The sequence below is a fragment of the Carcharhinus amblyrhynchos genome, chromosome 22, assembly GCF_965287045.1.
Source record: "Carcharhinus amblyrhynchos chromosome 22, sCarAmb.v2.hapA, whole genome shotgun sequence".
In the NCBI taxonomy this organism is placed as follows: Eukaryota; Metazoa; Chordata; class Chondrichthyes; order Carcharhiniformes; family Carcharhinidae; genus Carcharhinus; species Carcharhinus amblyrhynchos.
Window position 1 is genome coordinate 10456628 of NC_137345.1, and position 27287 is coordinate 10483914.

Sequence of the window (27287 nt, forward strand, 5' to 3'; positions counted from 1 at the left end):
TTCATTTTTCAGATACAAATGACATTGGCCATGGAAGAGACAACGATAATCTTTATAGCAATGAGGTAAGGAGATTCAGTATGAATTCTCTGACTAATGTCTGGAAATTTTCAAACCTGGATGATGTAGAATTTACAGTACTGATACAGGCCATTCAGGCCAACTGGTCTATGCTGGATTTGATGCTCAACACAAGCCTCCTCCCATCCCTCTTTATCCAACCCCAACAGCAAAAGCTTCTGTTCCTTTCACTCACATTTGCTCCTGTGGATTTGCCTTAAATGTATTGATGCTGTTTGACTGAACTACACCTTGGATTGGTTCCAATCTTTAATCTCATTGGATGGACACAAAGGGAGACAGACCTTGGCTTTACCGTCAGAAATGAGACCTCGTTAATTATTTCATCCCAAATTTGGATTTGATGACATTTGTCAGTTTACGCTCTCGTCTATTCCTGTAAAGTCTCAAGTATTACTGCCAAAACAGGACAAAAATTGAGAATAAGAAAATACTATCAAAAGCTAATGAGTCCCCCTGTTCGGTGATGAGAGATTGGCCTTGCTGTAACTACATCACCTAATCCCTAAGCTTTGGCATCCTCTCTGTCTAATTCATCCCTTCATTATTCCTTTAAGGCATTCCTTAAAATGTCTTTGCCTTAAAACTTTGAAAGATTTTGGTCACCTTCACTAATATCTCCTTCCTTGGTTTAGTTTCAGTTTGTACCTGATGATGCTGCCATGGGTCTTGGGACATATTACTATGTTGAAGACTCCAAATAAATGTACTTTCTTGTGTTAAATATGGTCATAGTTAGTTCCAATTTAGGATCGCTGCTGGTTCTACTGAGATAGTAATGTGAAAGATGCTATCATTCTGAAGGGGTTTGCGTCATTGAATGCAGTCCTGTTCCCCTGCGAATTAATTACAGCACAGTTCGCTGGGAAGCTGCTGTGAAGATGGTTCAGTGCAGTTCCCACTATTACAGATAGGCAGCACACACAAGCTGATCGAGGGACAGAGGGAGAGAAGTCTGATAATCACAAGCTATAGCAGCAGGCGTGGATGTTTAGATGGTGGAATCATGTGGCAAACCTCATTCGTTATGAATAATTATAATTAGACAAGCGTATAGGGGGCGCCACATTAGCACAATTGTTAACACTGCTTCTTCACAGTACCAGGGACCTGGTTCAATTCCGGCTTGGGTCACTGTATGGAGTTTGCACATTCTCCCCGTATCTGTGTGTGTGTTTCCACTGGGTGGTCCAGTTTCCACTCACATTCTGAAAGACACGCTGGTCATGTGCGTTGACCCGAGCAGGCACGGGACTGTGGCGACTCGGGAAATTTCACAGTAACTTACTTGTGACTAACAAATAAATAAACTTAAAACTTTAAATACAGAGGATATACCTGGTTAACTATATTCATAGAACATAGAACACAGAACATAGAACATTACAGCGCAGAACAGGCCCTTCGGCCCACGATGTTGCGCCGACCAGTTAAAACAATGACCCACTAACCTAAACCAATCCCTTTTCGTCCATAAACCTATCCACTGATCTCTTAAACGCCCCCAAACTAGGCGCATTTACAACCGCAGCAGGCAGGGCATTCCAATCCCTCACCAATATTCATCTGACATAAATGAATTAGTCAGAACTATTCACTGTAATTGGATATCAATGAGTTCAGAACAAATGTATACTTGTGATTGGTGTATGACAATTATACGTAAAGTATGTAAAGTTATAATAGTGCGTGCCCTGTACCAGTACGCCACCTTGTGGGAGGCAGACTTCCTCATTAAAGGGTGAATAAAGGCTGATTTAAAATCCCGAAAGCTTCATCTGGTCTGCCGAGGGTGTGAGGTACAATTTCACTGAATGGCGGCAAAATTCCTTCTCGCATTCTGCCTTGGAAAATTAAAAAAAACTAAGGCTAGATTCAGCAAGCTGGGCCTCTCTTCTCTGATTAATGATCTGATTGAGATCTTCAAGTTTCAGGTAGAGATAACAAAGATGTTCCCACTTACAGGCAAGACCAAAAGCAGTGACCATAAATAGTGGATAGTTATTAATAACAGGTGCTGATGAATTGGTATTGGATTAGTAATCTAGAGATGCAGGATCATCCTCTGGGGACTTGGGTTCAAATACCACGAAGGCAGAACTCAATAAAAGTCTGGAATTAAGGGTCTAATGATGATCATAAAACTATTGTCGATTGCAGTAGAAACCCCATTTGGTTCACTAATGCCATTTAGGGACATTTCCCTTAGGAAATCTGCTGCCTATACCTGATCTGGCCTACATACGACCCATAAATTCCCCCTGAAATGGCCGAGCAAGGCTTTCAGTTCAATTATGGATGGGCAACAAATGTTGACCCAGCCAACGACGATTACGTTCCTTGTGTGAATAATAAAGGTTCATCCAACAGCGAATTCAAGAGAAACAACTTTACCCAGAGTGTTCAGAATGTGAAATTTTCCACCACAGGGAACAGTTGAGGCAAATAGCCGAAATACATTCAAACAGAAGCTGGATAAGCACATGGGAAGGAAAGGATTTGAATGTTATTTTGATGAGATTAACTGGACAGGTTTATGTGGAGTTGGGACAAATGATGTGTTTCACCACTGGAGATAGATTATCGAATGTTGCGATCACTTGTGAACTGATTTGCAATAATCTAGATATTGATTTCTCCACAAATCACCATTCAAAATAAATGCAAATAAATTGGATCTTTATTTTCTATATTGCAGCAATTGGCAATTGCAGAAGAGAACATTCTGTATGCCAATGTAAAGAGCAATCGAGGGAACTCAGCAGAAACACACAGCAAGCAAACTGTCCACTTCGCTAACAATGAGGATACAGTCACAAATGCAGCACTGCAGATTCAAAAGCCTGAAGAGTTAAGAGGTCGAGGCACTCGGTCAGCAATGAGGATGTGTCAAAGTTCAATGATAGCTCCCAAAGAACAACACACAAACTTTGATGAACCTGAAATGGCAATATATACTAACATAACTCATTAGGAAAAGTATTCATGAAGAGCATGTGATGAATATTATTCCTTCTTAGTTTGCAATTAAATTTTATCTGTGATGAACTGTCCACAAACTTATTTTGTCAATTCGTCTGTACTGTCGGAGTTGTTGTCTCCAGTTTTACTGCTGCTGCCAATTTGGTTTCATTGTCATATTTAATCAGTTAACAATGAGCTCCTGGTTCCGATTGCCTGGAAATAATAGATCCATTGGTGGACGTTTCCCAAAATTAGTTGGACGCTGGACTTGTTCCTACAGATTGGAGGGTAGCTAATGCAAGCCCGCAAAAAGGGAGGTAGAGAGAAAACAGTGAACTATATCCACTGAGACTAATGTCAGTGCTGGGAAAGTTGATAGAGTCCATTTCGTTGCTCAGCATTTCACAGCTCAGCATTTGGAAGACAGTGGTATAATTAGACAAAGTCAACATGGATTTACAAAGTGGAAATCATACTTGATGAATCTATTGGAATTTTTTGAGGATGGAGTTGACAAAGGAGAACGGGTAGATGTGGTTTATTTGGACTTTCAGAAGGATTTTGATGAGGTCTCATATGGTTGACTACTATGTAAAGTTAAGGCACATGGGATTGAGGGTGGTACATTGTGACGGATAGAAAGCTGGTTAGCAGATCGGAAACAAACAGTTGGCATAAATGGATGTTTTTCCAATTGGCAGGCAGTGATTAGTAGCGTACCATGAGGATCTGTGTGAGAATCCCAACTATTCATGTTATATATTAATGATTTGGAAGAGTTATTAAATTATCTCCAAGTGTGCAAATGATTCAAAGTTGAGTGGGAGGGTAAGCTGTGAGGAGGATGCAGAGGTGCTTCAGTATAATTTGGCATGTGTAGCAGATGCAGGATAATGTAGATAAATTTGAGGTTATCCACTTCAGTAGCAATAAAAGAAATGTGACGCTACTGTACCTTCAAGAAATGTTTTTTTTTAAATCATGTTCTCTGCAGTTTGCAAGCCAGCCTTTTGCTTTTGTTGTGGCTCCAGCTGCCTGCTTAGAAGTTCTTTTATTGCTGTGTAAGTGGGTTAAATAAGGTTTTGTTTATTTTTACTCTGGGTCTAATTTCTTTTCTGGCATTTTACGAACGATTGAAGTGTTGTGGGAAGATTGCTTGACAAGTAAAATTCATGTGGTTCCTCCACAGAGATATCTAATGATTCACTTTCAGTCTTGGGTGAGAAGGTGTTTTACTTCAGACTGGCTGCGGTGTTCTCTCCCTCTCTCTCTCTCTGGTGTTTTGAGAAGCTGTTCTGGCTTCAAGCTTGTCCGCACTGTGTCAAGAAAGTTACAGAATCCAACCAAAGAACTAAGTTCCAGCATCAAGTGAGCATTCTCATTTTCTGTACTAAAGCTGTGGCAGGTACATATTTTGAAGGAGGTTTGTTCTATTGGAACAATGCATTTAGTTGTTAAGATTGATGCAATACCATGTTTGTTTCTTTTCTTTTTTCTACTTGGTAAAAGTTATTGATAATTTTCTTTCTATGTGTTAACTGTATTCTTAAATAAACTTTGTTTGATAAAAGCTCCCTAGGGAGTCATTTGAATCAGACTTGAATTGAAACATCTCATGCCTACCCTAGCCAAATTCAAATCCAAAACTTATTGTCCAAGCCAACTTCACAGAATACCTTGGAGTTTCTGACCTGGATTATAACAGGAAGGCAAGTTATTATTCAAATGGGTGTAAATTGAGAGAGGTGGATACTCAGCATTACCTTGGTGTCTTCATGCATCAGTCACTGAAAGTGAGCGCGCAGGTCCAGCAGGCAGCAAAGAAGGCAATTGGTATATTGGCCTTCAGAGCGAGAGGATTTGAATATAGGAATATGAATGCTTTGCTGGATTTGCATAGGGCGTTGGTGAGGCCACACCTGGAGCATTGTATGCAGTGCTGGTTTCTTTATCAGAAGAAGGAGGTGCTTGTGATAGAGAGAGTACAACAAAGGTTTGCCAGGCTGACTCCTGTCGAATGAAGGGAGGCTAAATCCATTAGGATTATATTCATTGGAGTTTAGAAGAGTGAGAGGGGATCTCATAGAAACTTATAAAATTCTAACAGGGTGAGACAGGGTAGATTCAGAAAGAATGTTCTCATTGTTGAGGAAATCCAGAACTAGGGATCGTGTTTTTAGGATAAGGGTCCCTGGATTACTAGTCCAGGGACAATAGCACAATGTCACTGCCTTTCAACTAATAGCTGAAAAAGGCAGCAAATTGGTGAAAAAAATAAAAATCAGAGAGTTGGGGGGAATGAGAAAAGAACAGTTGTTCAGATTGGGAGAAGATAGAAAGTGATATTCCACAATGATCAGGATGGAAACACTGTTAATTATGATGTACATAAATAATAGGACTTGGGAATAAGTAACCCTATGAAAATGTTTAAATTATGCCAAAACTGAGTGTATGGCTGTCACTTAGGCAGAGTATAACATAATACAGAAATCAATTAGAAAACTTGCAGACTGGGTAGGTAAGTAACAAAGAAACTTTCCTCCAGATGAATACAAGATGATGCACTTTGAAATAATAAACAATCTCTACCTTCGACAATAAGCTTCTAAAATGAGTTAGAAGGGCATGAAAATCTAGAGATACAGGTTAACAAATAATTAGAAGCCATACAACAAGCCAGCAAAAAAAAATTGACAAAGCATTGAGATTTAATTCCAGTGGGATCAAATTCAAAAGTAGCCAAATTATGTACAACTCTAGTTAGACTGCACTTACAGCACCTTGTACAACTCTGGTGTCAGGACTGTAAAAAACAAACAAACACTGGATAAAGTACAAAAAAGATTTACAAGGATATTTTAGAATGGGGAAGGTGCAGCCACAGGAAAAGATTAGACAGGCAGGGTAGTTTTCATTAGAAAAGGGAAGATTTAGTGGAGATATGACAGGGGTCTTTAAAATTCTGAATAGGTTGGATTGGGTACCTGCAAAGAAAATACTCCCATTTTCAGGAGACGATTAACACATGATAGTTACCAATACATCCGGCAGGGAATAAGGAGCAATAACATGACTCAGAGAATGATGATAGACTGTGGAGAATTCTACCACAAGAGACAGAGACAAATAGTTTTGACGCTTTGAAGAGTGAAGTAGGTGATTTTGTCAGAGAATCGGGAACAGAAAAGTGAGGGTGCACAGCGGTTAGCACTGTTGCCTCACAGCACCAGGGACCCTGGGTCCAATTCCCAACTTGGGTCACTGTCTGTGTGGGGGTTGCACAATCTCCCCATGTCTGCATGGGTTTCCTCCAGGTGCTTCACAACAATTTCCTCATTAGAATGAGGAAGCAGAACTATAGGCACCAATCCCAGCCTCCTTCTTCATGGTAGGGATTCTATGAGAAAGATAATCTATAGGTAGAATGAGGGTGGGCTCCTGTGGATTATAAAAATAGATGGACTGAATGGCGTATTTCTGTGTAGTAAATCTCATGTAATACTACTTAAATTCTTGCTATTGTTTCTAAGTTACTCATTGTCATCGGAGAGTTTTTTCAAACAGATACCACTTGTTTTAGTCTGAGATTCTCATTGAACCATTTTAAATATATGTACAATTTGAGCATTTATCCGTTAAAACTGCGGTTTCACCCTATCTTTTCGTTCATGAGGATTGACACACGACACGTTACACTCTAAATGTTACAAACAAATAAAATGCAATGATAATGTGCGCAATTATAACTTTGTCAATACAATGAGAACAAACAAAGCACTACAACAGTAACTTGCATTTAGAAAGTGAATTTACCTGCCCAGAACTGAACACAATGGATGACTAACCAATGCTTCATAAAGGTGAAGCATAACTTCTTCGCTTTTGTAACCCTATCCCTTTATCAATAAACCCAAGGATCTGAAATGTGTTTTGTTTTTCACAGTCTTCTCAACTTATCCTTCCACCTTCACTCATTTACGCAGTGGAGCTGTCAGATGGTGTTGGTGAATGCTGTAAAACCCTTCACTAAACAACTGGAAAAAATGGCTTGCATTTATCAGTGCTTTAGCTTCAGGACATCCCCAAGCACCTTACTGCCAGTAACATATTTTGGAAGATTTGCTGCTGGAAGCACAGTAGCCAATTTGTGCACGGCAAGAAATCACAAAGTGCAAAGTAAAATTGGTGAATGTTCTCCTTCCGTTCATCAGGGGAATAGTAGCGGGTGGGGGGGAGGGCGTGACCATTGGGAGGATCCGTTGACTTCAGGGCAGGGTTTTCTGGTTTTCGTGGCGAGTGTGGCTGGAAACTCATGCCCATAGTCAGCAGATAATCTGCTTCTTGGCGATGATGGTGGAGAGATAAATTTTGGCCAGGGCGCCATACTGGCCAGCATATCTTTTACATCGATAAAGGTTACAGTGAAGAATGCTGAGATTCAAAGACGTTCAGCCAACAACTTCTAGCTTGATCACTGCATGAAACTAGACAATCGGTGGGGGGCGGGGGGGCTCACCCCATCGGCAATGCCCGGTTGCACTGAGTTCAGGGTGCTATGTCTGAAGGGCACTATGATCAGATGAAAAAACTCCGCCTCCCCCTCTACCCCCCATGAGGTTCTCACTGGGGTCCACCCCAGCACTGCACCCTGCCACAGCCTGGCTCAGCCACTGCCTGATTGGCATGTTGCCAACCTGGCTTTGCCAACATGTGCCAAGGGTACTCCAGGGACATTGCCAGGTCACTGCCTGGCCTTGTGCCTCTATCTCAGGAGCTGTACTCACCTTTACACCCTGAAAGATACCCCCACAACAGGTTCATGTTCTGGATAAACCTGTTGTAAATCACGCCGGTCAATATCTGTCCAGAGGGGTGTTTAATGACATGGAAATATACTCAAATACAGGAGAAGTTATTTCCAATTGCATTTCATTTTGACTGATGTTACAACCACTTGACTGGGGAGGAAATAAGTAGCAATTACAACATAACTTTATAGAACTGAACAAGAAAGTTCACTTGGTTATAAATAGAAATTGATCACATTTCCTGCTTTATTGGATTTCTCTTTACAGCTATTATAATATCCATAACCACCCCATTAAACACAAGAGACAATGATCAGAAAACACTTCCTGAAAGCCTAGCAACTGCAACTTCACCGTCTAATTCATAGACATTGTCTTTTCGGAGCACAAGTGATAAGGATATAACTGGAACCAATTTTTACTTATTTTTATAAGTATTACAAAGTTGTAGATTACAAGCAAACCCAATGAATGGGGCAACAAGGCAGCATAGTGGTTAGCACTGCTGCCTCACAGTGCCAGGGAGCCGGGTTCAATTCCGTGCTCGGGTTACTCTCTGTGCAGAGTTTGCACGTTCTCCCCATGTCTGCGTGGGTAACGTCCGGGTGCTCCGGTTTCCTCCCATGCACCAAAGATGCATGGGTTAGGTTGATTGACCATGGAAAATTGCCCCTTAGTGTCAGGGTTACTAACAGGGTAGATATATGAGGTTACAGGGATAGAGTCTGGGTGAGATTGTGATTGGTGCAGACTCGATGGGCCAAATGGCCTCCTTCTGCACTGTAGAGATTCTATGAAAAGTTTTAAAATGTTTCTATGGGATGTGGGTATCGCCGGCAAGGACAGTATTTGTTACCCGTCCCCTAACTGCCCAAAAATCAAAATAGGTCATTCATGTTACTGTAAGGTAAGGATGGTGGATTTCCTTCCTTAAAGTACTCCCTGCATAAAATATCTGCATAGTATCTACTTAGCAAGTGCTTGCCAAAAAAGGGGAATTAAAATCAGTTTCATGCCCGCTGTTTGTGGTGGAGTTAACTTTTACAGAACTGCATATTTTGTACCATCACTGAGATTCTTGTTTGCTTGGGGCATAAATGAACCATGGGTGTTAATTTTTGAATTTGCACAACAGAGTGGGAGCGGGAGAGAATCCCTCTGACACACCTCTCCTACAGCAACAGTGGGAATGATTTGCAATAATATTACTGCAACTTTTCATAGACTGAGTATGTTAGGGTGTTTATTTGTGAATCTAACAAAAGTAGGAAACGTTTCTGAGGAAATGTTTTCTTGCGTGCTTATATTTTTCTTTGGTGACAAATGTAGTAAATTATTATTTAAAATCTCAAAAAAAGTATTACCAGAACCTGCTTTCAGTAAATGTACCCCCTTGTAGCAAAATACAAAAGGAAAATGATTGTGATATCTTGCAAAGTTTCCCTTCAGGATTTGGTTTGCACGGTGCCAGGGACCCGGGTTCAATTCCGACCCGAGGTCACTATCTGTGTGGATTTTGCACGTTGTCCCCGTATCTGTGTGGGCTTCTGCGTGGGTGCCTCGGTTTCCTCGCACACTCCAAAGATGTGCAGGTCAGGATGATTGGCCATGCTAAATTTCCTCTTTGTGTCAGGGGAACTAGCGAGGTAAATACATTGGATTACAGGGATAGAACCTGGGTGGGATTGTTGTTGGTGCAGGCTTGATGGGCCAAATGGCTTCCTTTTGCATTGCAGGGATTAAATGACATTTAACTCCTATCAGATCATAATAGATGGATGAGGCATCACGTTACTCTGCTAGCTGCCCATCTGTTGGTGGTGAATGAGGAGGTTCAAGCCAATATCATTCTGGTGGACGGCCTGTAGTTTGCACCTGCAGTCTCCTCTCAGGGCAATGTAAATGATGGCAGCAGCTTCTCCAACTCTCTGCCAGTGCCTGTTGTATCCATTGAGGCTGTGATGACTGAAGAGATCCCAGCCATGGTACTGGGATCTCCTACCCCAACAGGGCTTGCATAGGCTCTGCTGACCAACGGAGGGCTTCTAAGCTCATCAAGACCCACATGCCATCAGAGTCAGCAGGTTGTCCCCAATCTAGGACAGAATGTTGGCAAATGGAAATTTAAATCACTCTGATCACCATCATCGTCTCTGGATATAGTCTGTCCCACCGGCAGCACAGACTCAGCAGGTGTGGCAGCAGCACAGCGGTATACAGTCTGGAGGGAGTTAACCTGGGTGTCCACAATATTAGCTCTGCACACCTTTAACTGCGGTAATGAACTTCCACTTCTGCATATGCCTGCCCAACAAAAAAATTGCGAGATGATGCAATGATGTTGCCCTCCAACCATAATCGCGTGCCATTCCTGGGGAGATCAGGAGCGCCACACGCCCACTTCCAGAATGCAAAATTCAGGTCAATGTTTAAACAATATGTCGCTCACCAGGATCATTCATCACCATCTCTGTCTTGGCAAATACACGGCCCCATGTCACAGGGCGTTGAGTAGTTGTGTCCTCAATTTGGAATTGAATCCTCCTCCCAGTTACTCAATCACAATTTCCTTTCACCCACAGCCTTCTCTCTGTGAATTGAGATCCTTTTCTGACTGAATTCTGCCCCAGGACGTGTGTGTGGATAAATGGAGCTGGGGATGGTCTTCTGCTGCACATCATGGAGCTCCGATCTCCTCATCCTGACGGGGTTGTTACTCTGTCTGAATAACAAGATTCACATTCAGCAAATCAAAACAAAATATTAATAAATCTCCATGTTCCATTAGCAAAATAACTCACATCAGGAAACAAAATACTTGTTCCATTGAGAAGTTGATGGAATGTTAATAACAATGGGGGAGGGCGTATTCTAACTCCCCTCACAATTAATTATAAAACTTGGCTTGGGTCAGTATTATCCTTAAGCTTTGACTTCTTAACATCTTGTTTCCAGAATTTTACATTCTTTCAACAATAATTGCTTTCATTCGTCTGGTGAATATCACTGACACAACTTCAGGTTCTGAGGAACCAAATTTTGTGAAGTGGCTGACTGTGGTTTCATAAGCTGACTTCCTGCTATTTTCTTCCTCATTTACATTTCAGATACAATTTATATTTAACACTTATTTCAGAGTGAGACACAGGAGCTGGGTGACTGATGACTAAGCACTGATCTGATCTCCAACAGAACGATGTGGATTTTGATTCTCCTCATTTGCTCTCTGCCTGGTGAGTAACAGCCAGAGCTGGACAGTCAGATAATCAATGTTAGTTTAACTCTAGTCTACAGTGTTTATTCATTGTTTGAAAAAAAGTGTCATTCTCCAGCTTCACTCATCATCAACTACATCTAGGGAAATACACAGCCCCATGTCAGGGAGTTGAGCAGAGATATCCTCACATTGGAATTGAGTCTGCCTCTCAGATACTCAATCACAATTTACTTTTGCCCAGATAATTTTCTCAGTGAATTGAGATCTCTTTCTGCCTGAATTCTGCCTCAAAATTTGTTTGTAGATCTGATACATGGAGCAGCGAAGGTTGTTCTATTCCACATCAGGTCTCCTCACCCTGACAGAATTGTTGTTCGTCACCCACAACAAGATTGAGATTAAGCAAATTAAAACAAATTATCAACAAAACTTTATCTTTAAGTTATTTTCATAAAAGCTGTTGTGGGGCTGTTTTTGCTCAACCCTTTATCTTGCTGGAGACTTTGTCCCCTTAAAGAAGCCAGACAGGTTTCAGAGTTTTAAATCACCTATTTATTGGTCGCTATAGTAAGAGCCCTAGTGCCCCAGCTGTTGCTTGTCCATCGCCATCGGTGAGGACCTCAACATCATTAGTCGTTTTGTGGCTGGGTGCAGTGTGTCCGAAGATGACTGATCAGGGCCAATTCAGGCATGGAATGTCCTGGCTCGTATTGGACAGACTTGTGTAGACACTGTAGTTGTTGCGCTGGTGGCTCTGGACTTGCACAGCTCGCGCTTAAGTTGTGCTTCAGCAATACACCTTGCTTCGTGAGCTTGACAGCCTTTGTGGATGAGGCACCGCCAGGGCGGTTTTGTGCCAGTGTTTCCCAGGTGGTCGTGTCAATGTCAAGTGACTTCAGGGAGGCCTTGAGTGTGTCTTTGAAACATTTCTTCTGCCCTCCATGTGAGCGACTCCAGCAGAGAGTTCCCTAAAAAGGAGCTGCTTGGGTGTGCGCTCGTCTGACATACGGATGACATGACCTGCCCACCAGGTCTGCGGTCTCATCAGCAGCGTGTGGACTGATGGTAGACTTGCTCGAGAGAACATCAGTGTCTGATACTTTGTCTTGCCATCAGACGCATAATATTCTGCGAAGACAAGTCATGTGGAAATGATTGAGCTGTCTTGCATGCCTTCAACACACAGTCCACGTTTCACAGGCATACAGGAGGGTAGTAAGTACCACGGCGCTGTAGACCTTTAGTTTTGTTGCTGGGCTGATTCCTCGACGTTCCCATACAGTGGAGCGCAATCTACCGAAAGCAGAACTTGCCTTTGCTATTATGCAGCTAACTTCTGCATCAATAGTCACTGCTTGGGAGAGGGTGCTGCCAAGATAAGTGAACTGGTCCACTGCCTGTAGTTTCTGCCCTTTGATTGTGATTATGGGTTCTGTGTATGCTGCATGAGGAGCAGGCTGGTGCATGACTTCGGTCTTTTTAATGTTGATGATGAGTCCAAAGTTGTCACAAGCCATGGAAAATTTGTCCATACTGACTTGCATCTCTGGCTCTGTGCCAGTATACAGGGCGCAGTAATCAGCAGAGAGGAAGTCTCTCAGAACAATATCCTTCACTTTGGTAATAGCTTGAAGTCTCCTCAGGTTGAATGGCTACCCATCCAGCCTGTATATGAGGCTGATTGCAGCAACACTGCCCTGGAAGGCATCATTTAGCATGGCAGTAAACAACTATAGTAAGAGTATATATAAGAGCTACAGTAAGAGCCATAGCACCCCAGCTAGTGACAAGCCAGAGCTCTGAATGCACAAACAGATATACCTCCAGGTTTGATTACAAGTAATTAACACATACCAATCAGAAGTATGCATTTCTATAGGAGTTACTTCTGCCCACTCACAACCAAGATTAGGCTTACATCACACATAAGATACAAATGTTAAAAACCAGTCATAACCTCTGTATATCTGCTTAATTATAATATCCAATCAGTGTAAAAGTGTGAGCAGGAGTTATGATTTCCTGCTAAACTTAATTATTAAACCCTTTCACTGAACATGACTATTATTATGGTCACTAACCCTCTTCAAATCAAAAATACTTGCTTCACAGAGGGGTACGTGGACTTTTTAAAACATGGGACGGGGATGGTGCTAACTTGCCTCCTAATTCAGTGGAAATAATTAACTTGTTCACCATTTTCTTCTATTCAAACTTTTTATGACTGTTTTATTGTTCAGAATTTTATATTCTTTCAATACAAGCTGGTGTAGTTCTTTTGTTAGAGACGACTAACAAAAGTCCAAGATCTTATGGATCAGATTTCATCACCTGGCTTACTGACCTTTCACAACATAACTTCCTGCTGTCTTCTTCCTTATTTAAATTCCCTCTACAATTCATATTTTACACTTATTTCAACGTAAGACATAGGAGCTGAGTGACTGACGACAAGCGCTGATCCGACCTCCAACAGAACAATGTGGATTTTGATTCTCCTCATTTGGTCTCTGCCCAGTGAGTAACAACCGGAGCTGGACAGTCAGATAATCAATGTTAGTTTAACTCTAGTCTGCAGGTTATACGGCAGAGATGTTTAAATATTTGGAGACGTGTAAAGGCACAAAAGATGATGTTGTGTTGCAGTGGATGGAGTCTCTGTATCTGAGCCTGAAGCTCCAGGTTTGAGTCCTGCTTCTGCTATTGATGGGAATGGAAGGTGGGTTCTAACAAGACCAAACAGTTTGATTATCATCCTAAAAACTGTTACAATACGCTGGAGGTGGGTGGTAAGAGGGAGAGATACTCAGTCAGCAATGTCTTGATGTGGAGTGTTGCCCCTCGTGCTATAGTCTCCAACTTCAGGCTTGTGACCAGGTCCAGGAAGAACAAGCTATTGAAAATAGACACACACATTTGCTTTGTCTGCCTCATGTGTCTCCAGATTTGGGAAGTCTCCTAAGTTTAATGGCACAAAATACTTGGCAAATGTAAATGAGTAATATTTATGATGTATTAGCGCAACTTACATACAATCACCAAATAAAGTAAACTACATTATTAATTGTGGATGGGAAATTAAGGATAATTTAATTTTTAAAAATCTAGGCAAGCCACATTTTAAAAATGGAAGCTGCCTTTAATTGGTCATTGTTTGAAATTGTTGGGGGGAGGTTTTACATTCTCACTTGTCCCGAAATTATAAAATCCCGCCCGAGGTCAATGGAGCTTCTCACTGTCTGCCTGTCTCCCGCTCTGATTCCCATGGCAGGCGGGGCAGTAAAATTCGATTATTGTTGTGTAATACACACTGAAAACTGCAGTGATAATAATCCTGCAAACAGAACGTGTCTCTCATTTGCAACTGTTTCTGTTGTTTAACCTACAGTTGATGAGATATGATTTTATGAGAATTTGTCACTGATAATGTTCCTCTAAAGCAGACAATTCATTCATAGTCATCTTTCTAATATTTTCTTTTAATTCTTTAACTTTATTAAACTGGATTTCACTTTTCACTCATGCCCATTTTAACATTATTGAATACTACATGGCAATGGAGTTTTTGATCAACATTATCAACTCTCTACCATTTAAAGTGGGACTATTTTCCAACTAGCAATGACAAACTCTCAGTCCCATCTTCTTGAGTTTCTATTCAACTTGACCAAAAGTCCCAGCATGCTTGATTGTAGCTCTTAACAATTCTCATTGTTGCTATTGCTATTGGCCACACGGCTACAATCCCTCCTCTTGATCCTAGAGCATGAAGAGAATTTGATCACAAACTATGACCAAGTTCCTTCTCACAGATTAGTCTTAAACAATAAACATATTATCATTATTGTATCCTTGCCAGTAACTAAATTCTCACCTATGTAACATCAATTCCATGTTCAAATGTTGGGTTATCGCTCTATTCCAGTTAACAAGCTGAATTATAAGCAATATTAAATAAATTAAAATACACACTGTTATTAACACTTCAACATGAGACATAAGACAAATCCATGGATGAATCTGTCATATTTGTACACCAGTTTCATGAATTGTTCCACCAGTTAGTCCTTTTGATCAGTCTATTTTAATCTCCCCAGTTCTTTGAGCCACTTTAGTAAATGTTTGATTGGCATTAGCAATTTGCATCTTAATTTGTATCAGATTCTCTGGTAAATGCTAACTATTGGTGTCATATTTTTCAAAATAGTTACCCAATGTCCCTTTAAGATCAGCTGTAATATTAAAAGAAACTTCCTCTTACGTGTATCAATGAATTTCATGCAGCCTGTTCCAGCTGGTATTTGAGATTTAAAGCAAAAAGCAGTATTGGTAACATTACACATTGATGTACCATATCAATATTCCTTCAGTCAGGAAGTAACACAATATTCTCTCATAAGCTACCCTTGCAATATTTGTATCAAGACTTTTAGCTTCAATTGTACAATCTAACTTTACATCTGTTTTAAAACCACATAAAGCCTCTTCATTAGAATGTATTTGGTAAGGACGCATAATTATTTCATCTGTTTGTTGACATTTATTCAGATTAGTATCTACTAATCTACCCCTCTTCTCAACTGTTTATGAGAAGATATCATGATACCCTATCCACATGTCCTTTTCAAGAACTCTTACAGTCTTAAATTTTAAACCAACTTCATCTATTGGAATTTTTGGAAGCCCCAATGTCATTCCTCAGGCTTTTCCTCTACAATTGTTCTCAAACCAAACTCTACTCAGCTGTCAAAATTGACAACCCAATATATTCGGATGTTTCTCTCCACGAATCAAATATTCTAACTGTACATTGCTAATACAAGATGGAACCTTTCCCTGGTTAACATGTTCAAACTTCAACAGAAGTTGTTTTATCATCCAGTTACCATTAAATCCTACACAGAGTCCTGTCCTGCTGTCAAACGTCATCTGTTATTTTTCTTTCAATGCATTGATTTATAGTCTGAGAATGTCCTTCTGATATTGGAACCGTATAGTTATCAACTCGATTTTCAACTAACTCCCCTTTAGCATTCAATTGATCATTAACATTTATGTTAGTTAAAATCTGTTTGATCTTTTGTGTTAAAATTCTTAGTTTATTATCCAAATTGACTGGATCAAGTGTTTCAACAGTCGAAATGCTCACACCATAGGCTGTTGCTAAGTCATTGAACAATTCCCTTTTTGCTGATTTTGATTGTAAATTTACTTCCCTTTCACTATTCCCTGTCTCTTGTTCTAACATCTTCAGAGTCAAAAAGAAAATGGATCCCCAATTAGAGAAGGACACCGTTCTGTTTGTTGATTCCCAGTTATATTGAACACTCCAGTTATTAATTCATGATGGAAATTATTGCATAGAATTTTACCAGCTTTCTCCATAACTAACCCATTTTGTGGTCCTGAGGTTACTTTAGGACAAGCGTCTACTACAGGTGTAGGCATTGTTGTAGGAGCTACACTAGGTTTCGGAGTGGGAGGTTTAGTTTCTCTCTTTATGTGATCAAAAACATAATAATCATCTTCTTTAAGCGATTCCCTGTGAATATCCCTGTGTTCATCATCATAAAAAATGCCCCAAATTACTCTCTTTAAAATTACTGGTACGGTGGCACAATGCTTAGCACTTTGCCCCACAGCGCCAGGAACCTGGATTCAATTCCCGGCTTGGGTCACTGTGTGGAGTTTGCATGTTCTCTCCATGCCTGCATGGCTTTCCTCCGGGTGCTTTGGTTTCCTCCCATAGTCCAAAGATGTTCAGGCTAGGTGGGTTGGCCATCCTAAATTGCCCCTTAGCATCAGGGGGACTAGCTGGGGTAAAGGTATGGGGCTATGGGGATAGGGCCTGGGTGGAATTGTGGCCAGTGAAGACTCAGTGTGCCAAATGGCCTCCTTCTGCACTGCAAGGATTCTATGACAGCCCTCCCATTTTGAGGTTTGCAGGCTTTACATTTTGTTTGCAAAATGTAAACCAGATGGAGCCAACAAGATAAAACAATTTTAATCTGGGTCAGATTGGATTTGAATCATGTCACAGTAGGAGCTGTTTTACCATCTGACAAAAGAATCTCCCTCCAAATCTCATCCGACTATTATCAATACATCAAATTCAACCAATAAACGTCCGTTTTCATAATATCTCACTCTCTGCGGAGTAAAGCATAGATCTCCCAGCTGGTCTTCAGTATGTTCATCTCAAAACACCACCTCCCATGATTATGCAATGATCACCGATCCAAGAAGAATGATTTCTATCAAGAATTCCATCTAAAAACACCCCATAATCAGATCAAAGTTGTATCTCCTATTATGTCCAGTCGACAACCAGTTCCTTATTTGAACTATTTTAATTTCCAGAAATGGTTGATATACAATGTTTACCAGTTTATGGAGGTATTAGTAAGGCAGGACTTTCTTGGTGTTTATGAGGAATCGCACTGGGGTGATAACATCTCTGGTGAGGCTAGAAGATTTTCCCTAGAAAAGCAAGCCTAAAAGCTAAACCCGAGATGACTAAAAATTCATAGGATTAAATCCTTGAAGACTTATTAATAAGCTACAATTTGAGAGTAAATACACCTTTCCATAATTCACAGAAATCCACACATGGAAAATGAGCCAAACTATTGACTTCACGAATAGTTTGTCTAAACAAATGAAGATATGTAGGACAATGATAGATACCAATCAAAAACCATCAAAAATAACATCAACTACAAGCATTATTAAAACAGAATGAAAATCAGTTCTTGGGCACTAGAAATGGTTAATCCTGGTGAACAGTTGCATAGAAGTCACATTGCCTCACCATATACGGTATAAGGTAGTTATCAGTGGGTCTGGTCTGTCTTGCATACGTCCAAACTGCCATCCTTATTTGGTTAACACAGGAAGTGTCAGGTCACATCTCACTGGACAGGTCACAACTTGCTTTAACCTTCTCTTGGTCAAGTTCAAGTCAATTTGGCCAAAATTCCCAGCATGCTTCATTGTAGCTCTGAACAATTCCTGCTGCTGATATTGTCATTGGCCACCCAGGCACGAAGGCCATTGGTCTAATATCTTTTCAGGTCAAGTCCACCCATTCCTCAGGCTGCTCTATTTCCGTACCTCGGACCAATATGTCAGGAATTTGGAAACTTTTCACATCTTGCCTGAAAAATTATTCCTTTTGTTTTCTTACTATTCTTATCCTGACCACCAGGAATGATTTTGTGTTTATTCCCATCCAGGTTCTGCTCAGTGATCAGTCTCCAAGTTTCTGAACCTTCTCAGCTCTCTGCCTTTCAATATTCTTGGTTGCCTGAACCTCCCCTTTCCAAATCCTCCTTCAGAACAGGCTGCAGAAAACAAGGACAAGAGGTTGAAAATCCACTCGACTGTTTACGTTTCATTGATAGAAATGGAGAAGGCTCTCTGAATTAAGTTGTTGCTGCTGTTTGAAAGAAAGAATTGCATTTTCATAGCACCGTTCTTGTAATGTAGAAAATAAAACATCTTTTCCCTCAAGCAGCAACACAATAATCTCTTTTTTCAGCAGGAAAATATTGGTGAAGACACACTGGAGAATCCACCTGCTCCTCTTCATAATGCCACCATGGAAAGGTTTACACCCACCCAGGAGGGCAGACCGTGTCATGTTGGTTACCTGCTCAACTCCCACTTGCTGTGAAACCATTCACCACCCCATTCATTGCAAATTGTCACCCGACCTCCCCATGAAATCTGCATCATTCCCAACAGAACCTGCTTTCAAACTATCCACACTCCCATCATTCCACTGCCACCCTTCCAAGGGCTTCCATCTCCCCCCAGTTCAGCCGCAGTCCAACCCAGGCCTCCAAGGGCAGCACAGTGGCACACTGGTTGGCGCTGTTTCCTCACAGTGCCAGGGATCTGGGTTCGATTCCCAGCTTGGGTCATGTGTGTGTGAAGTTTGCACATTCTCCCCGAGTCTGCAAATGCAGCTCAGGAAGCCCAACTCCGGTCTTCTCCTGCTCTAGGCGATTATAAGCCGACTTCCCCTCCAGGGACTAAGGTGGGGATTGAAAGGCTGATGGCCAGAAGGGCGCAGGGTGTCATGGAAGTTCAGGCAATTGGGTCTCTTCTAGATGCTCTGGTTTTTTCCCACATTTTGGTTAGGTGCATTGGCCATGCTAAATTCTCCCTCAGTGCACCTGAACACATGTCGGAGTGCAGCAACTGGGTGATTTTCACAGTAACTTCATTGCCGTATTAATGTAAGCCTACTTGTGATACGAATCAATAAATATTAAACAAACAATTTCCCTCAGTCATCAGAACCTCCTCCTCAGCAGTCATCTAAATCGATACCTAACACCTCCAGCCATCCTCCAAGGCCACCAATCCGTGCACCATCACCAAAGTCGGCAATCTTTACCTCCTGAAATCCCAAACTCACCCATGACCTGAAAACCCCTCCTGCCAGGATTTAATGTATGTGTCACATCCCATCCCTACTGCCTACACCACCTCTCAGGTCAGATCAAGGACTTTTTTGCTCTTGTCATCTCCTCCGGGCTGCTCACATAAGAACATAAGAAATAGGAGCAGGAGTAGGCCATCTAGCCCGTCGAGCCTGCCCCGCCATTCAATAAGATCATGGCTGATCTGAAGCGGATCAGTTCCACTTTCCCGCTTTCTCCCCATAACCCTTAATCCCCTTGTCTATCAGAAACTTATCTACCCGTGCCTTAAATACATTTAGCGAGGCAGCCTCCACCACTTCAATGGGCAGAGAATTCCAGAGATTCACCACCCTTTGAGTGAAGAAGTTCCTCCGCAACTCCAATCTAAACTGCCCCCCCGCTTATCTTGAGGCTGTGCCCTCTAGTCCTGCCATCCTTTCTAAGTGGGAAGAATCTCTCTACCTCGACCCTATCCATCCCCTTCATTATCTTATACGTATCTATAAGATCCCCCCTCAGCCTTCTAAACTCCAACAAGTACAGACCCAGTCTATTCAGTCTCTCTTCATTGTCCAACCCCCTCATCTCCAGTATCAGCCGAGTGAATCTCCTCTGTACTTCCTCCAAGGCCAATATATCCTTCCGCAAGCGCGGTGACCAAAACTGCACACAGTACTCCAGCTGCGGCCTCACCAGTACCCTGTACAGTTGCAGCAAGACCTCCCTACTTTTATATTCAATCCCCCTCGCTATAAAAGCCAACATTCCATTCGCCTTCCTGATCACCTGCTGAACCTGCAGACTGGGTTTTTGCAATTTGTGCACAAGGAACCCCAGGTCCCTCTGCACCGTAGCATGCTGCAGCTTTTTGCCTTTTAAATAATAATCCCTCCTACTATTATTTCTGCCAAAGTGGATAACCTCACATTTGCTAACATTATACTGCATCTCCTCAACTAACTGCAAGTTAGACCTGTCAGTTAGGTTTGTTTCTCGGTCTGAAACCTCTTGATGATGTCTCACAATCACACTCTGGAGTGAAGGCCCACAGTGTGAGGCAGAACCCCAATTTCCAGACCCCCCACCCCCTCCCTGTTCACCCAGGCCCTGTCAGTGGGCCAGGAAAATACACCAAATATTTAAATAAATAAATCCATGAGAGAAATGCTTTTGACACCCTGAGACTGTGATAAATGTTAATATTAATGTTTATTTTCCTCACAAGCTAGGTGGAATTTAACTCATTAGGATATATGTGTTTGAATGAAGCAATTGTTCCCTGTTCAATTCCTGAAATGTTGTCTCCTCAGTTCCAGGTGCATTGTGGTCAAGAAGGGAAATAACAGGAATTGTGGGAAGAGCGATCACAATCGATTGTCACTATGATATGTGGTACCGGTCAAATGTAAAATATTGGTGTCGTGGCTGGAATCGCTGGTGTGATATTGTAGCAGCGACAAATCGGCGAAATGGCAGAATATCAATCACAGATAACAGGAGACAAGGAGTACTTGTTGTCACTATGAAGGACCTTCACTCAGGAGATGCAGGATGGTACAGCTGTGGTATTCAAACATTTGGTCGCAAACAAATGTGTAAAGTAAAACTACAAATATCTAACGGTACGTTATTCTCAGCGATGATCTTTATTACTTGAGGAAGGTCCTATGAATGAAGGTTTTGTGGATCCTCATTTCTGTGGTGAACCCTGACCTGGTTGTCCACCATGGCCTCCCGCGAAATCTCCAGTCCACGCTCCTCAAAGGAAGTCAGGAGATGCAGCTCAGGAAGCCCATCTCCGGTCTTCTCCTGCTCTAGACGATTATGAGCCAACATCCCCTGCAGGGACTGAAGTGGGGATTGAAAGGCTGATGGCCAGAGGGGAGCAGGGTGTCGCGGGAGTTTGGGCAATCGGGTGGCGCATGTCAGGACCGTGCCTCAGAAGGCAGGAGTTGGAATGGGGGAGTGGCAGTGCCAGAGATTTTGGCAGCAGGTGTTAGGGGTTTGGTGATGGAAGGCCATGGGATGGAATGCATCAACATAGACATGCCAGGTGAGACAGAGGGCACTGATGGCAGGGCAGGATGGACGCTCACCCGTGCAGTCAGAAAGAGGTCACTCATTTCCTTTCTGCACTGGGCCGTGTTCCTTCACAGCCACTGCCGCTGCCTCCCAGGCTGCATTGCCTGCCCAACCCCTGGGCTGCAGACCACCTTCAGGGAAGAATCTCATCCTTCTCTCCTCCACAGCATCCAGCTGCTGTCTCAGCTCTCCCTTGGTGAAGTGTGGAGCTGCCCCTCATGGTGCAAATTTCCTCCCGTGACTGACTGCGAGTCCATCGTTGGAGCTTGAATTCAGCTCCCCCTTGTTAACAGCACGCAGCTGTGGCCACTCTGGGCGACTCACGTGTCTGGAGGCTCCAATAATGACCTTTAATTATTTATTTATTGCCTTTAACTGTACAAAGTGGTGGGCAGTAATTGGAGATTCCCTTATGTCCCTATAACGAGACAGAGGCCTTCCATGCCCAGTGGACACCACAGGGGTGAGAGTGTTTTATTGACCACATTAACCACATGTCATTTTGATGCTTTATGTCCTCTTTGAGATTTTATTTGATTCAATATCTCTTTAAGAGGTTAATTAATTTTGATTTGATTTAGTATTGTCACGTTTATTAGTACACATTGAAAAGAATTGCTTCTTGCGCACTACACAGACAAAGCATACCATTCATAGAGAAAGAAAGGAGAGATTGCAGAATGTAGTGTTACAGTCATAGTTTGGGTGTAGAGAAAGATCAACCGCATATGAGGTAGGTCCGTTCAAACGTCTGATGGCAGCAGGGAGTTATCTCTCAACTTGTTGATTTAGTTTTGTTTGTTGCCCCAAAGTACAACACTGAGACACAGGGCGAGATATTCCATTCATCCCACACATTCTCTCCCCATCTTCCAGTGACAGGGTGGGAGTGTTCCAGCTCAACCTCAGAGAACTGGAACCAATCAAATCTACTCTCCCATCAAAAGCTCCAAAACATCAAACACAAATCTGGCAATTTTGGCTACTTTTCTTCCGTGGATTATTTCAGGCTCTCACCAACTAATTCACATTCAAGACAAGAACAATGAAATAGCATTGAAGCTCATTCTTCAGAGACGTTACCCTGTCAGGATCAGGGTCAGGCAGCTGTGGGATTTTCAAGGATAAAGTAAACTCACCCGGGCTTGCCCCTCGCTGTCTCCATTCTCACATCAGCAACTCCCACCTCAGCCAGGTGAGACTCTCCATCACCAGGACCCCACCCACTCTCCCTGATTGGATGATCACATCAGTCTCTGGCCTTTAATTGGTTGGAGCATTGGAAATAGCAATGGGCATTCCTAAAGTGCAACGTGTGGTGTCTGGGCCCAGACTCTCTCCCGTGTCCCATTCCCAAACCCTGATTAAACACCCACCTCCATGGAGATGTCAGAATCCAACATGGTGACCCCTGGCTGAGACACTGAAGGGGAAAACAGGAAGATATTTGATGTTTGGATGTTCACTCAGTATCTGAATGATTGTTTCCTTCCTACAGAACCCGTCTCTGTTCCTGTGCTTCGATTTTTGACACCACTTTATGTCTCACTTCCTGGGGGCTCAGCGTCCATCTCCTGTGAGTCTGTCCAGGGATCACTTCCCATTCAGTACACATGGTATGAAAAGACCCCGTCTGAAGATTCAAAGATCTCTGACACCAATAAACTGGATCTACATTGTCAATCCTTCACACAGCAACATCATCAATATTACTGCCTAGCCTCAAATAACCAGGGAGAAAAATCTAGTGAAATGTTTACAGTGTCAGTGATCAACAGATCAGGGGGAAACTGCAGTTATGAGATACAAGATGGACACCATGGTAAGTGTTATTTTATCCAAACAATATGGTTGATGATTTTTTTCCATCCTGCCTATTGATATATATTTGATTGGTTGCATAATTGCATTAAGAGCTGATCACATGACTTGATGGTGATGTCATCAGGGTGTTGCAAAGGCTGGTGTTTTAATTTCAGTTTGTACTCTGTGCAGGCAAGGCCTCCTGGAATAACCTTGTGTTTTACTTTGAAACTATGGGGGCAAACTTATGAAAAATATTTTAAATCCAGAGCCTATGTGAAAATGGAGGAGTTTTTGATCCATTTCTTTGGAGATTCCAAGCAATGGATCAGAGTCCAGGGATGGAAGGATCCCTGCACCCACCCGCCCCCACACCACCACACCCTACCCCCCCCTCCCCCACCTCGTCCCCCTCTCTTAATATTTCAGGCGCCAAAAAAAGTGTATGAATTTCTCCTGTTTTCACAACTTAGAAATTTTTGGTCAGATCACTCCCATATCATGTGATAAATTTCTATATTCAGGATTACTTTCAGGTGGAATTTAACTCATTGGAATGTATGTGTTTGAATGAAGCAGTTATTCTCTGTTCAATTCCTGAAATGTTGTCTCCTCAGGTGCATTGTGGGCAGAAAGGGAAATAACAGGAATTGTGGGAAGAGCGATCACAATCGATTGTCACTATGGGGCAGAGTACCGGTCGAAGGTGAAACATTGGTGTCGCGGCTGGAATCAGCAGTGTGATGTTGTAGCAGCGACAAATTGGCAAAATGGCAGAATATCAATCACAGATCACAAGACACAAGAAGTATTTGTTGTCACAATGAAGGATCTTCACTCAGGAGATGCAGGATGGTACAGCTGTGGAATTGAAGAACTTGGTCTCAATTCAATGTATAACGTAAAAGTACAAATATCTAATGGTACGTTATTCTCAGTGATGACCTTTATTACTTGAGGAAGGTCCTATGAATAAAAGTTTTGTGGATCCTCACTTCCGTGGTGAGCTCCGACCTGGTTGTCCACCACGGCCTCCTGTGAAATCTCCAGTCCACACTCCTCAAAGGTAGTCAGGAGATGCAGCTCAGGAAGCCCATTTCCAGTCTTCTCCTGCTCTAGGCCATTATGGGCCGAATTCTCTTTTGGGGACTAAAGTGGGGATGGAAAGGCTGATGGCCGGAAGGGTGCAGGGTGTCGTAGGAGTTCGGACAATTGGGTGGTGTGTGTCGGGACCATGCCTCGGAAAGCAGGAGTTGGAATTGGGGATTGGGGCCAGAGATTTTGGAGGCAGGTGTTTGGGGTTCAGATGCTGGAGGACTATGGAGTTTTAGGGAGTGCATCGACATGGACATTCCAGGTGAGACAGAGGGCACTGATGGCAGGACAGGATGGACACTCACCCATGCTGCAAGAAGGAGGTCATTCATTTCTTTTCTGCACTGGGCCATGTTCCTTCACCGCCACTGCCACTGCCGCCGCCTCCCAGGCTGCAGTGTCCGCCCAACCCCTGGGCCACTGACCATCTTGGGAGAAGAGTATGGTCCTCCTCTCCTCCACGGCATCCAGGTTGTCTCAGCTCTCCCTCAGTGAAGTGAGGAGCTGCCCCTCACGGTGCCAGTCCCTCCTGTGACTGACTGCGAGTCCATCGTTAGAGTTTGAATTCAGCTCCCCCTTGTTAACGGCACACGGCTGTGGCCACTCTGGGCCAGTCACCTGTCTGGAGGCTCCATAATGACCTGATCCACATGGAGGCTCTTTCATTGCACTTTATTTAATGTGAGAAGGGAATCCTTTAATTGTTTATTCATTGTCTTTAACTGTACCAAGTGGTGGGCAGTAATTGGAGATTCCCTTATGTCCCTATAACGAGACAGAGGCCTTCCATGCTCAGGGGACACCTCAGGGGTGAGAGTGTTTTATTGATCACGTTAACCACATGTCATTTTGATGTTTTATGTCTCCTTTGAGATTTTATTTGACTCAACATCTTTTTAAGAGGTTAATTAGTTTCAATTTGATTTATTACTGCCGCATGTATTACTATATAATGAAAAGTATTGTTTCTTGCGCACTACACAGACAAAGCATACCGTTCATAGAGAAGGAAAGGAGACAGTGCAGAAAGTAGCGTTACATTCATAGCAAGGGTGTAGAGAAAGATCAACCGCATATGAGGTAGGTCCATTCAAAAGTCTGATGGCAGCAGGGAGTTATCTCTCAACTTGTTGATTTAGTTTCATTTGTTATGCCGGAATACAACAACAATACAGGGTGAGATTTTCCACTCATCCCACGCATTCTCTCCCCATCTTCCAGTGACAGGGTGGGAGTGTTCCAGCTCAACCTCAGAGAACTGGAACCAATCAAATCTATTCTCCCTTCAAAAGCTCCAAAACATCAAACACAAATCTGGCAATTTTGGCTCCTTTTCTGCCGTGGATTATTTCAGCCTCACACCAACTCGTTCACATTCAAGACAAGAACAATGAAATAGCATTGAAGCTCATTCTTCAGAGACGTTACCCTGTCAGGATCAGGGTCAGGCAGCTGTGGGATATTCAAGGATAAAGTAAACTCACCCGGGCTTGCCCCTCGCTGTCTCCATTCTCACATCAGCAACTCCCACCTCAGCCAGGTGAGACCCTCCAGCACCAGGAGCCCGCCCACCCTCCCTGATTGGATGATCAGCTCAATCCCTGGCCTTTAATTGGCTGGAGCATTGGAGATAGCAATGGGCGTTCCTAAAGTGCAGCGTGTGGTGTCTGGGCCCAGACTCTCTCCCGTGTCCCGATCACAAACCCTGATTAAACACCCACCTCCATGGAGATGTCAGAATCCAACATGGCGACCCCTGGCTGAGACACTGAAGGGGAAAACAAGAAGGTGTTTGATGTTTGGATGTTCACTCAGTATCTGAATGATTGTTTCCTTCCTACAGAACCCGTCTCTGTTCCTGTGCTTCGATTTTTGACACCACTTTATGTCTCACTTCCTGGGGGCTCAGTGTCCATCTCCTGTGAGTCTGTCCAGGGATCACTTCCCATTCAGTACACATGGTATGAAAAGACCCCGTCTGAAGATTCAAAGATCTCTGACACCAATAAACTGGATCTACATTGTCAATCCTTCACACAGCAACATCATCAATATTACTGCCTAGCCTCAAATAACCAGGGAGACAAATCCAGTGAAATGTTTACAGTGTCAGTGATCCACAGATCAGGGGAGACTTGCAGTTATGAGATACAAGATGGACACCATGGTAAGTGTTATTTTATCCAAACAATATGGTTGATTTTTTTTTTATTTTCGCCTATACATATATATTTGATTGGTTACATAATTGCATTAAGAGCTGGTCACATGACTTGATGGTGATGTCATCAGGGTGTTGCAAAGGCTGGTGTTTTAATTTCAGTTTGTACTCTGTGCCGGCAAGGCCTCCTGGAACAAACTTGTTGTGTTTTACTTTGAAACTATGGGGGCAAACTTACAACAAATATTTTAAATCCAGGGCCTATGTGAAAATCGGAGAGTTTCTGATCCATTTTGTGGGAGAGTCCAAATCTGCGATCTTGTACACTGCACACAGTGATAAAACCAGCAAAAATTGTGACTGGCCTGTAGGTCGTGGGGCCGAGGCTTTACTAACCAGAAGATTGGCTGAGAGCAGCAGGGGGCACCACTGTGCATGTGCAGGTCCCTCTGCTCTAAGAGTAGAGAGGTCTGTCTGTCTACTGTTCTCAGCCAGAGAACACCCCAGCCTGCAGGAACCAATCAACCATGTGATCTCCCTCCCTGCCTCGTCTGAATCCCTCTCCCTCCCTCCACTGATCGCAAGGCAGAGTGGCAGTAGACTCCTCCTCTCTCCCCCTCCCTGATTGCCCTGCCCTTCCC

The 27287-nt window shown here is 42.7% G+C and overlaps 1 protein-coding gene across 1 annotated transcript in view; it reads left to right on the plus strand.

Annotated features, from left to right (window-relative positions):
- The window catches only part of LOC145357150 (titin-like), a 182327-nt gene that overhangs the window by 95285 nt on the left and 59755 nt on the right, over window positions 1-27287 (plus strand). Inside the window, exons 9-12 of the mRNA XM_080210307.1 lie at window positions 20816-21127; window positions 23086-23409; window positions 24008-24313; window positions 26329-26652. Coding sequence (XP_080066433.1) covers window positions 20816-21127; window positions 23086-23409; window positions 24008-24313; window positions 26329-26652 — 1266 coding nt within the window. The remainder of the gene's footprint in view (window positions 1-20815; window positions 21128-23085; window positions 23410-24007; window positions 24314-26328; window positions 26653-27287) is intronic.